Genomic DNA, 12,513 nt, shown 5'->3' on the forward strand with positions numbered 1-12,513 from the left:
TTCATGCTTATAAGTTCACGTGTCAATCATCCGGAGGTGCATTTATAATTACTTACCAAAAGACTAATGACGTGGAGCAGAACCATAGCTAGCATACATAGAGCCCGTTTGGATTAGCTGAAAAAAAATGTGACTTTTAAGCATAAGTGCTTAAAATACTTTTTAAGTGCTGAAAATTATTTTATAAATAAGCGGTTATATGTTTGGATAAAGTGCTTGAAGGATTTTTAGAAGTAAGGGTAGTATTGGAATTAGTAGAAAATATAAGGGATAAAAGGGTAAAGTTGTTGGTCAAACCAAAATGACTTTTAAGCAAAAAAAAAAAAAGTTGGGGTTGAGCAACTTGGTTTTGACTTATTTTAAGCACTTTTTAACTTAATTTAGAGCCCGTGTGGATTAGCCGAAAAAAAGTGGCTTTTAAGAATACGTGCTTAAAGTACTTTTAAGTGCTGAAAGTTATTGTATAAATAAGTAGATACGTGTTTGGATAAAAGTGTTTAAAGGATTTTTAGAAATAAGGGTAGTATTGAAATTAACAGAAAATATAAGAGATAAAGGTAAAGTTGTTGGTCAAACCAAAATGGCTTTTAAGCAAAAAAAAAAAAAAAGTTGAGGTTGAACAACTTCTTGATTTGACTTATTTTAAGCACTTTTTAATTTAATTTAAGTTATTTTCTATTTTTGCCAAACACTCAAATAAGTTAAAAATAGCTTATAAGCTGGTTTAACCAACTTATAAGCCAATCCAAATGGGCTTTAAGCTGATTTTTATTTTTGTCAAATATCTAAATAAATTAAAAATTATTTATCAGCTGATTTGACAAGTTATAGGCCAATCCAAACGGGCTCACGGTAGGGGAAAAAAAGCCATTTTTGAGGGTTAGGAAATAGTGTCAGCGTTTGAGCACAAGTGTAGGACAGTCAGCATCAGCGGCACCTCTTTCTCCGCCGAAATTCAAATGTAGGTTTCTTTTCTTTTTACTAATCTCATTAATTTCTCCACATATCTCTTCAAGTTAAAAGATAGAACTATTTAACACGGTATTCTGGACTATTAATTCGTGATATCCTTAGTAGGCGTCTGGCCATAGAAACTAAATATTTTTCACTTTATTTGAAATTTTTGAAGTTGAAGTCGTGTTTGGTTATAGTCTTTGCAAAGAATTTTTGATTATTTGAATGTACTGAAAGTGAAAATAGTGTTTTAAGTGTTTTTCAAATTTCAAATAAAATGTTAGGGTGTTAAGTGTTTTCATGGCCAAACGCTAGTTTTCAAATAAAATGAAAAAAAAAAAATTCGGAAAAAAGGTGAATAATTCTAATGGCCAAACGGGTCCTTAGTTTTACCATGCAGTTTTTATTGATTAAGCGCATGTGCAAAGAAAAAGAGTGATCTCTAGGCGTGGCATAAATTTTGTTGAATCTGTTGGATGTTAGACTTGACCACTAGTTTTATGCGTGGAAATCAAAATAGCCGTCTATTGAAATTGTATGGCTTTCCAGTCAGTTGCTAATTCAGTTCATTGATGAGCTTTCTTGAGTAAAATGAAATAGTCTAAATTCCTTTATTTCCATATGGAGTAAAATGAAATAGTCTAAATTCCTTTATTCATTTTTCATTTCCTTTATGGCAGTAGACACTCATTCGTCCCTAGATGGGCCGTCCAATTAAAGTTAAATAGTTTCATCATACTTTTCATTTGTAGAAACTGCTAACATGTTTTTGTTTTATCCAAATGACTGCACAGTTACAGCTATGAAGGAAGCAATGCCAATTGAGGTAGATATCTCATCTGGTGACTCATCTTCCTCTGATACAGATGACCGTAAACCAGAAAGCAAAACGCTGAAAAACAGTAACACCATTGATCAACCTGTTTACGACTTTAATTCTGAAGGTACTGAAACTACGTCTTATAATTCACATAATTGTCAAGTGGAGTCTTATTTCTTAATCTACTTGCTGAATAAGTGTCTGTATATGTTTCCTTAGTGGCAACAGACTCTAGTTGCTCTGTCATTGCCAAAAAAAAAAAAAAAAAAAAAAAAAAACTTCTCTTGATTAAGCTTGGGATATGTTGTAGGTAAAGTTTTAATGTTTCTCCTCAATACTGAGGATCTTATTTGGCTGTTAGCGTAACATTGCATGTTTGTTTTATTTAGGCAAGTTTGCGTCCTTTTTAACATGGGAACTTGGGAATCAAAGGTGCAGCTAGGAATTTAGTTGGGCCAAGATTTCTCACATCAAACTGTTGATTACTGAAGTGTGATTAGCAAGCAGTTCATGCGTGAGTAAAGATTGGTAGACTATGGTAAAGAATATGTAAAATAAGTACAAGATAAACTTCGTTAACTCCTAATGCAAAAATTTCCTATTCCAAAACTGGGAGCTAACCGAAACCAAAAAGTTGCCTGCTAAGCTGGAGTAAGAACGCTAATAAAATCTAAAAGGAGGATAACATCATTTACGGGGGATAGGTTGCTCCAACTGAAAAGATTCATCAAGCATTTAGCTAGTGTTTGGCCATAGATTTTGGATCAGGTTTGAAAATTTATCTTCAAATATCTTTTTGGCCATAGATTTTGGATCAGTTTTTTAAAATTTGTCCTCAAAAAATTTTCAAGCTCCAAAAACTAGTCCAGACCACTTTTTGGGTTTCTGGGACTTCCACTCACAAAACTTCAAATTTTTTTCCAAGTAAAATGCATGTCCAAACACAACTTCAAATTCCAAAAATCACAACTTTAAAAACTCAAATTTTCAAGTTTCAAGTTTCAACTTCAAAATCTATGGCCAAACGGGAGATTTCAGGAACATCTGGAAGTTGAATGGCATAAAAACATATGCGATTCTTTCTATCCATATACACCAAAATATACGTGCTGGGATCATCTGCGAGATCTTCTTGATGGTTCAGTCAACTTTCCAAAGACTCCAACTTTCAACTGCATCCTTAATGTTCTGTGGGGGCGACCAACTGGTATCAAAGACTGAGCAACTGTACAGTGTAAAAATAGATGGTTTATTGACTCTAGGCTATGTTGGCGCATATAGCATCTATTTACCAGCTGAAAGTTCCTTCTTAAAGGTTTTCCTGGCTCAAGATAGCATCTTTAGAGCTGTCCATGTAAAAGTAAAACATATGGCTTTTGTGGGAAGTTTATTCCTCCATTCAGCTTCCACGACCAATGCTCAATCATTCCATTGATGTTCACAGTTTACTCTACCTTGCCTTGTACTGTGTATGTGGCCGAGTTTCTCCTGAATTGGGGGTTCCATATGTTCCCTGCTCTGTTTTGAGCTATTGTGGAGTCAGGGTCTCTAGCTATTGAGCCACCTGTCCTTCAAAATTTAACAAAATCTTGAAGGACACCTCTTGAAAGAGTTCATCCAACTCCATGTGGGGCTCTGCTCTACTTGGTACTCCAACTATCTTGCTTCCCATATTTGGCAGTTACAACCTCCTTCTATATGCTTGTTGTTTCTTGAGCATACCTCCACCACCACTTCATGAGCAAACTCTTGATGTGTTTGTTGAAATCTCTGATACCCAGCCCATCTTCTTTTTGGCATTACTTTTGACTACTTCATTGGATGTTATTTATGATCTTCACTCTTTCTTATCCAAAGGAAACATCTTCTGAATTTGTCAAGTTGCGTTTTTCACCTTGCTTGGCATAGGGAAGATGGATATAATATATGTTGCAATACTATCCAAAACAGTATTGGTTAATGTCGATCTTCCACCCATAGACAAATATTGCATTTTCCATGTTGCCAATCCTTTCTCCACCTCCTCAATAACTTCATTCCAATTTTTTGTGGCTTTGTCCTTGGCTTCCAGAGGGAGGCAGGACTAAGTATGTTGCTGAAAAAGAGCCAATGGCACAACCCAAAATGTTTGCAGTTCTTCCAGATTAGACACTGTATTCACAGGGTTCATCACACTTTTCGATGTACTAATTTTTTGGGGTACGTTGCACGTGTGTCCCATGCAAGTAGTACATTCCGTACGAATCATAATTAAACTACAATGTAATGAGTAACATAAAATTTAATGTGGAAAAATACACACAAATTAATGAACAGTCAACTATTTTGAATTACTTTCCTTGTTGAACAACAAGTGATTAGTTATTGTTTGAACATGCAAAGTTGAACAACTAAATTTAGTTAGATAGATAATTAAAATGTATAATGAGTTACATTTTGATGTTATTAGCTGCAACATATTCATATATTATCTAATACTTCCTTATAGATGTTGTTCTTGGTGTATGTTCCACTTCGACGTTTTGATTGTTACGTTGTAACCGGAAACACTATTACTTTGCATCAAGTAAAAAAGAGGCTACTTTGCTTCAAGACACTCTATCACCTAAGAATAATTGAGTCTCAGTTGGTTGGGATGAAAAGAAGGGCTGGTGGAGTGGAAGTAAAAGAGGTGTACGTTTTTTTTTTTTTTTTGGTCTGCTTAGTCGAAAATGAGAAAACTGGATGGGAAAGGGTTAGAAGATACCCATCCATGTAAAGTCTGTTTTGCTTCCTTTCCATCTGTACCAATTGACTGATAATCTCTGGCTAGAAGTAGCTTTCATTTAATAGAAACTGGATGTTCCCAAGAAAAGCTCGTGCACAAATCTGTGTCCAGTTAATTAAATAAAGCATCTCCTTTCTGATGTGAAAGTGCAAGTTGAGAGGTCGCTGATATGATATGTTTCAAAGATTTTGTGTTCAAGTCTTGGTTCAATCTAGTTGCCACATGATTGAATACAGTGCAAGGTTATCTTCACTTCATGTATTATTTCCATATAACTAAGTCTTGCAGGCTCTGCATTTTAGATTCGATGATCAGAAAAGCAAGAATGTACCAAGAGTACATGCAGATGATCCCTCTTCCGACAAAGCGTGGCTTTGTTACCCCTTTCACCTCATGGGCTGGATTGGCTGCATCTATTAAGGAGTTATATGGGCAACCCCTGCATTACCTGACCAATATCCAAATGAAGCAGTGGGATCAAAATAGGTTTGGTGCTGATGATGAAGACGTCCCATTAGACACCATCATCCATCCTACCAAAGCTCAAGCAAGCATCTGGCTTATTGAAGATGTTCACAGGCGTTCAACGTCTCCTTATTACATTGCTAGACTTTGGCTTGCTGATCCAATGTATCATGCTCATGTTGATCCTATTTTCCCAAAGCTGCAGAATTCATCAAAATAGATTCTCTGCCAATATATCTTCATTGACTTGTTTCAGATTCGTGAACCTTGTACTTGAAATCAATCTCATCTGCATCACTCTTCCCGAAACAACTATTTTATATTAAAAATTGTACATCATATGGCTTGTTTAAGTTATCTTCTCATTTCACGTATTGATGAATCAATATGTGTTCAACACATGCGGCTGGCTATACGTGAAATTGTGCTTGTGATACGTGGTGAAGCAGGCCTCATTTATTTGCATCTAATGGAGGTTTGTATCTGAGTCATTCAGATTTCTGCGTGCATTTGTTTTAAAAAAAAAAAATTCTACCACTTATTGGGTCTTAAGAGGTCTGATTCGCTCAAATCCGTGATGAAGTATTAAGAGCATTCAGACCTCAAGTGCGTTTTTTAAATTATTATAAAAGCTTTATCGAAAAACTAATACTCAACGAACCCAACCTGATATCTTCCACGGCCCTTATACTATTCTTATGCTAGTCGGATTCCGTGAAGAGACTTTTTCTTTTATGTGAGTTAACACTACCACTGAAGATAAAGAATACCATGAATATATATTTTGGGTATTCTTTTGACTTTCAATGATCAATTTTGGTTCTCTTATTCTTTACTATTTGTTCTATTAATTCATGATAAATTGTGATGGAATATTCACTTTTTCTGTTCTTACATTTTGGCGGGGTCTGTGGGAACACATTCATGTAAGAGGAGAAGATGAGGAGGAAAGAGAGGCTACCAATTCGATTATATTTGGTACGCTATATTACTTATTGTAACTTTAAGTCATCTCAAATTTCAATCGAGGGCCGGTAAAATATTTTTGAAAGGAAAAAGTAGAGTAACTATTTAGTTAAAAAAATTAATGATGTAATTAAACTTTATATAAAAGATAAAATTGGCATCGTATAATAATATATAATATAAAATAGGCAAAGTAATCTCATAATTTTTCAATATATGTTTTTGCTTACGTCTTTACAATTAAGAGTATTTGTCGTGAACTTCAAACGGAGGGCAAAACTGTCTCATTTCGAATAGTTCAAGGGTAAAATTGGCTAATTTCCGTTGTTTTGGAGCAACCGTTAGTAGGAAGGGTGTTTTTAATCTATTTTGCTAGTTTGAGGGCATTTTTGAGCCAAAACGTAACGGCAAAGACATTTTTGAGCAAAAAAACATAACGGAGAATAAATTTAATCTATTTCAAACAGTTCAGATATATTTTTAGCCCTTTTCCCTTTTGGGCAAAAAACATAACGGAGAATAAACATACAATCCAAGGGAAATGATGATTGTATCAGTAGGAAATCAATCCGTGATTTGTAGTGATGTATGAAAGTCATTATATACAAAGTAGGTATCTCACTATCAGAATGATACTCGGCTAAATTATAGGACCTAATTACTATACATAAGGAAGAGAATATTTACAATATTTACATAGACTATTACATAGTCTATCACACCCCCGTAATCGAAGCGGGAGGTTGTCGTACGCTTAGACTGTCCCTGAAATCATCAAAGAACACGCGCGGAAGACTTTTAGTAAAGATATCTGTGATCTGGTAACGGGACGGGACGTGAAGAACACGAACTTCTCCACGGGCAACTTTCTCACGTACGAAATGTATGTCCATCTCAATATGTTTAGTGCGTTGGTGCTGAACTGGATTACCTGATAGGTATATGGCACTAACATTATCACAATAAACCAATGTAGCTGTCCGGATGGGACAACGGAGCTCCAAAAGAAGGTTGCGAAGCCAACAGGACTCAGAGACGACATTAGCGACGCCACGGTATTCGGCCTTGGCACTCGACTTAGACATAGTAGGTTGCCGTTTGGATGACCATGAGAGGAGATTATCGCCAAGGAAGACACAGTAACCTGATGTGGATCGGCGAGTGTCTGGACAACCACCCCAATCTGCATCTGTATAAGAAACAAGAGAGGCAATGGAGGATTTGTACAGATGGAGACCAAACTCAATAGTACCTTGAATGTATCGGACTATGTGTTTAAGAGCATGCATATGTGCAACCTTTGGATCATGCATGTGAAGGCATACTTGTTGAACCGCATAGGAGATGTCTGGTCTTGTGAATGTAAGGTATTGCAACGCGCCGGCCAACTTACGATATTGGGTGGGATCATCGCAAGGAGGCCCGACCATGGCACCAAGTTTGGCTTTGGTGTCGACCGGTGTCTGACTTGGCTTACAGGCAGTCATGCCCGCACGCTCTATAATATCTGCTGCATAATTTTTCTGAGAGAGAAACATGCCGTGTGAAGTCCGGGTAACAGCGATACCCAGAAAATAGCTTAGAGAGCCCAAATCCTTCATAGCAAATTCAGCACTAAGAAGAGACATGATGGATTTTCTGAGAGCATCTGAGGAAGCTGTGAGAATAATATCGTCAACATATAGCAGAATGTAAGCAATGTCAGAACCTCGACAATAAATAAAGAGAGAGCGATCAGATCGGCTATGTGAAAAACCAATAGTGGAGACATAGTCTGCAAAGCGTTGGAACCATGCACGGGGAGCTTGCTTAAGCCCGTACAATGATTTCTTCAAGAGACAGACATGATATGGATGCTTTGAATCCTTAAACCCAATAGACTGATGCATATAAACAGTCTCATTAAGATTACCGTGTAGGAAGGCATTCTTGACGTCCAACTGATGAATGGGCCAAGAGTGTGCAAGTGCAATGCTCAAGACAGCGCGAATAGTAGCCGGTTTGACAACCGGACTGAAAGTCTCGTCGCAGTCAACTCCAACCTTTTGAGACCTGCCATCACAGACAAGACGGGCTTTGTGCCTCTCAAAAGAACCATCAGATTTCTTTTTATGACGAAAAATCCACATAGAACGAATAAGATTCACATCAGTGGGACGTGGAACCAACTCCCACGTCTTATTACTAATTAGAGCATTATATTCATCAACCATGGCAGCTTTCCAATTGTGGTCATTTAGAGCACTAACAGGATTTCGTGGGATAGGCGAGATGGAGGGAGTGCTAGAAGTATTTAAGTTGAACGGTTGTTTGGGCTTAAAAATCCCATGTTGGCTTCTAGTGACCATGCGGGTAGGCTGCTGGGCAGTCACGGGCGGGGCAGTGGGGGTAGGGGCTGTGGGGCAGTGACCGTGGGGTTGGACTGCTGGGCAGTGGGGGGAGAGGGCTGCTGGGCAGTCACGGGTGGAGCAGCGGGGGGAAGGGGCTGCTCAGCAGTGGGGGGAGGGGCTGGACCGAGGGAATGACGGGTGGAGGAGGCTGTGACAGAAAATGCAGGGTATATGGAGAAATCTCATGGTCCAAAAAATCATAAGAAGTTGGGGTTGGTGAGTGCAATTTGGAGAAGGGAAATTGAGTTTCCTCAAAGATGACATGCCTTAAGATGATGATTTTGTTGGTAGATAAATCATAACATTTATATCCTCTATGATTCAACGGATAGCCCAAAAATACACACGGGGTGGATCTTGCTTGTAACTTATGAATAGTTGTAGATGGAAAAAGTGGATAGCATAGACACCCAAAAACCCGGAGATGAGAATAGGAGGGGGTTCGTTGATAGAGAACTTGCATTGGTGATTTATACCCAAGGACTTTGGTGGGAAGTACATTAAGGAGGTATGTGGCCATTTGGAGAGAATGATGCCAAAAAGAGGGAGGCATGGAAGAGTGGACAAGAAGAGTGCGCACTATGTTGTTAATGGATTTAATTTTTCTTTCCGCTTTGCCGTTTTGAGGAGAGGTATGGGGGCAAGAAAATCGGAAATTTAAACCATTTGAGGCGCAAAAAGTTTGAAAATGCCCATTGGCGAACTCCCGCCCATTATCACATTGAATGTTTTTAATGTCTCTTTCGAATTGAGTCCGTATTAATGCCTTAAAAGATAGAAAAGTGGAATAGACTTGGGACTTGTTAGAGATTGGAAAAGTCCAAAGAAAATTACTATAATCATCAAGAAAGAAAACATAATAGCGGTGCCCATTAGAACTTAAAACAGGAGATGTCCATAAATCACTATCAATGATATCAAACGGCATAGTAGTAAATGACAATGAATCATAAAATGGCAATTTAACATGTTTCCCCAAAGGACAAGAGGTACAAAAAGAAGTTCGGGCCCTATTGCATTCAATTAAGGCATTACTACGAAGAGAACTAAGGATAGCATTTCCCGGATGGCTGAGTCGGGAATGCCACAAGCTAGGTGATGCGGCAATGAAGGTGGATGGTGGAGTGGTCCATTTTGTGGCAATGATAGGATATAATTCCCCGGTGCTCTCACATCTCATTAGGCGGCTCCCCGTCGGTAAATCCTTCACAGAAAACCCAAGAGGATCAAACTCAACAGAAACATTATTGTCCTTAGTGAATTTACATACGGAAATAAGATTTTTGATGAGTTTTGGAGCATGCAAGACATTTCGGAGACGTAATTGATGATTATGAGGGGGTAGGGATGTATGACCATAGCCTCGAATTGGAATAGTGCTACCATTACCAACAATGATTCCAGAATTATTGCTCAAATTAAAATAAGACGTGAGAGTACCTGAGTTGGCAGTCATGTGGGAAGTCGCTCCGGTGTCCATGTACCAATTTTCATCCGGTTGATGCATGGACAGAGTGTGCATGGCTGCCTCCACGTCTGTCGGAGTGTACCCAGAATAGGTCGGACCATGCATGGAATAGGCCTGCTGAGGTCGTGGACCCGCACCGAGAATGTCGCTGTCGGGCCGCGGTGTGGTGGGACGTTGCTTCCACTGTCTCGTCAGATATGGCAGGGGGCATTGGCCACTGCTGGGGCGGCCAGGCAGGCCAGTAGTAGCCCCCTGCCGGTGGCTGTCCCGTCGGCCACTGGCCGTTGCTGGTCTATCCGCCGCCGTCGTGGCCGGATTTCCCGCGGTTGTTGTTGTTGTTCCCCTTTCCCTTGTTCCTGTTAGAATTCCTGTCACGATTATTATCACGACGGTTAGTTGAATTATTGTTGCTGCCAGGTGGCGGGGAGGGAGTATCATTATCAACAAGTAGAGCCGCGGGACTGGAATCGCGGGCACGTTCCTTGGCTGCTGCGTCTTCGAGCTTGAGTCTGGAGCACACTTCAGAGAAAGAGGGCAGCACATCCTTTTGCTGGATGATGGTGACAAAGTGTGCATATGTCTCCGGTAAGCCTGCAAGGAGGCGTAAGACCAGACGTTGGTTGGACACCGGTGACCCCACGTTGGCAAGCTGATCCGCGAGAGACTTGAGCCTGTTATAATAGGTCATAACCGAGCCGAAGTCAGCCATTTTTTTGGTGGTGAATCAGTTTCAAGGTACGCTGCCCTTGAGTGCTTGTTATCTTGGAAAAGTTGAGCAACTCGATTCCAAGCCTTCTCTGCAACATCATCCGCCACGAGAATAGAGCTAAGAATATCATGGGATACGGTGGCGTATATCCATTGAAGGACCACCGCATCAGATGTTTCCAGAGCGGAAGGTTAGCCGCCTTTGGTGCGTTGTACGCGGTGAGTTCAGTGGTGGCAGTTGGTGGTATGATGTGTTCAAGTACGGAGTGGACGCGGGCTAGAACTTTGAATAGTGTCGCCCATTCGTAATAATGGCCGGTTTCCATGTCTAGAGTGATTGGGATTAAAGATTTCACATTCGTGACGGTTAAAGCAGAATGGAAATTTTTGTTGTCAGCCATTGAAGAGAGAAGAAGGAGGAGGAAGGGGTGGCGGCTACGGCTAGGGTTAGGAGAGAAGAGGGAGGTGGACGGCTAGGGTTTAGGAAGCTAGGGTTTAGGAGAAACCTAGTTTGATACCATGTAGGAAATCAATCCGTGATTTGTATTGATGTATGAAAGTCATTATATACAAAGTAGGTATCTCACTATCAAAATGATACTCGGCTAAATTATAGGACCTAATTACTATACATAAGGAAGAGAATATTTATAATAGTTACATAGACTATTACATAGTCTATCAGTATCATTGTATGGCTTCATAAATTGATATGTGTCATTGTTCAATTGATCGCGAAAGAACTGCCCCAGTACGAAAGATTATTTTCTTTGTTCGGAAAATCATGTATTTTGTTGTGCGTGACTATCTAAGCTAAAAGCTTAAGCTGTTAGAGAGAGCACACTTTTATTTACTTAATTATTCTCAACACGCCCCCTCATATGACCTAATTCTTTTTTCATGGGCCAGCACGGGAAAAATATTTTCGATCTTAGGATCTCTGCTTACTATAATACAATGATGAAGTGTGTGATCATCTTATCTAAAAGCTTAAGCTGTTAGAGAGAATACACTTCTATTACTTAATTATATTCTCAACATACTTGGTTGTACATATGCAGGTGAATCAAGCACAGGCGACCACCATCAATTGATTAAACCATCACTTTTGTTCACCCGAAGTCTAAATCCGTACCCGACTTCTAAATCATATACACCGATCTTAATAGAGCTTTTGAGTGGGCATTTCCCTAAAAAAAAATTACCTAATAGACCGATTTGGGTCGAGTTTTCAGACATCTCCCAACAATTGTTCTTCTGCATTGGTTCGCCATCACACCGTAGTAGTCTTTAGCCTTGAACTCACGGCCAACATACCATTCTGAGTTGTTCTTCTTGCCTTCGCCTTTTTTTGTTCCTGGCTGTAACCCTAGAGGAACCTGGTGCACAGTGAGCACAGGTAGATGGATTCATTTTCCCTGCTGACTTTGTTATGTTCTATCGTCAAGTGGACAAAGGGGTCCCAATTGATAAAGAGGAAGTTCTGATCTCCACTTTCACTAGTTCTATCCCACAATCAAACAAGAAAAGAAAAAGATTATTTTCTCTCATTTTCCACGTCTAAAATAATAATGTGAGATGACGACTCCACAAAACTCCTTTGCAAACCTTTGTCAAATCATCATATTCATTTTGAAATCCCCCTTCCCTTTTCAAAAAAGGGATGCGATATTGCATGTGTATATTTAGGGTCATTGTGGAATATCCCACTTATGCGTAAAAGAGTATTGACAGGTTGTTAAACAGCATCTCTCAACAATAAATAGGGCAAGACAACCAGAAGCATATAAATAGGATCCTCTACTTTTTGAGAGCAAATTGCAAATATGCCATATTTGTAAAATTCTTCATGGAATCAAGACACTAGAGCAAATAGCCACTGCATTTGGTATTGTCATGTTATTCTTTCTATTCATGAATAAATTATCAAAGGTTACTCTAGACTAAGGTCCCCTATTTAAAAGATTGTTACGAC

At 39.2% G+C, this 12,513-nt stretch overlaps 1 protein-coding gene across 2 annotated transcripts; it reads left to right on the forward strand.

Annotated features, from left to right (window-relative positions):
* Positions 1–802: 802 nt before the first annotated feature.
* Positions 803–5,345, forward strand: LOC132635394 (protein RDM1-like). 2 transcript variants are annotated; one of them, XM_060351769.1, is made up of 3 exons: positions 803–961; positions 1,749–1,898; positions 4,844–5,345. In XM_060351769.1, exons 2-3 carry the CDS (start codon positions 1,757–1,759, stop codon positions 5,224–5,226), a joined length of 525 nt encoding a protein of 174 aa, XP_060207752.1. In that variant the 5' UTR covers positions 803–961; positions 1,749–1,756; the 3' UTR covers positions 5,227–5,345. The 2 variants fall into 2 exon arrangements, with proteins under 2 accessions (XP_060207752.1, XP_060207758.1); XM_060351775.1 differs by lacking the exon at positions 803–961 and adding an exon at positions 1,303–1,489.
* Positions 5,346–12,513: the final 7,168 nt, after the last annotated feature.

The sequence above is a fragment of the Lycium barbarum genome, chromosome 1 (genome assembly GCF_019175385.1).
Source record: "Lycium barbarum isolate Lr01 chromosome 1, ASM1917538v2, whole genome shotgun sequence".
NCBI classification, from domain to species: domain Eukaryota; kingdom Viridiplantae; phylum Streptophyta; class Magnoliopsida; order Solanales; family Solanaceae; genus Lycium; species Lycium barbarum.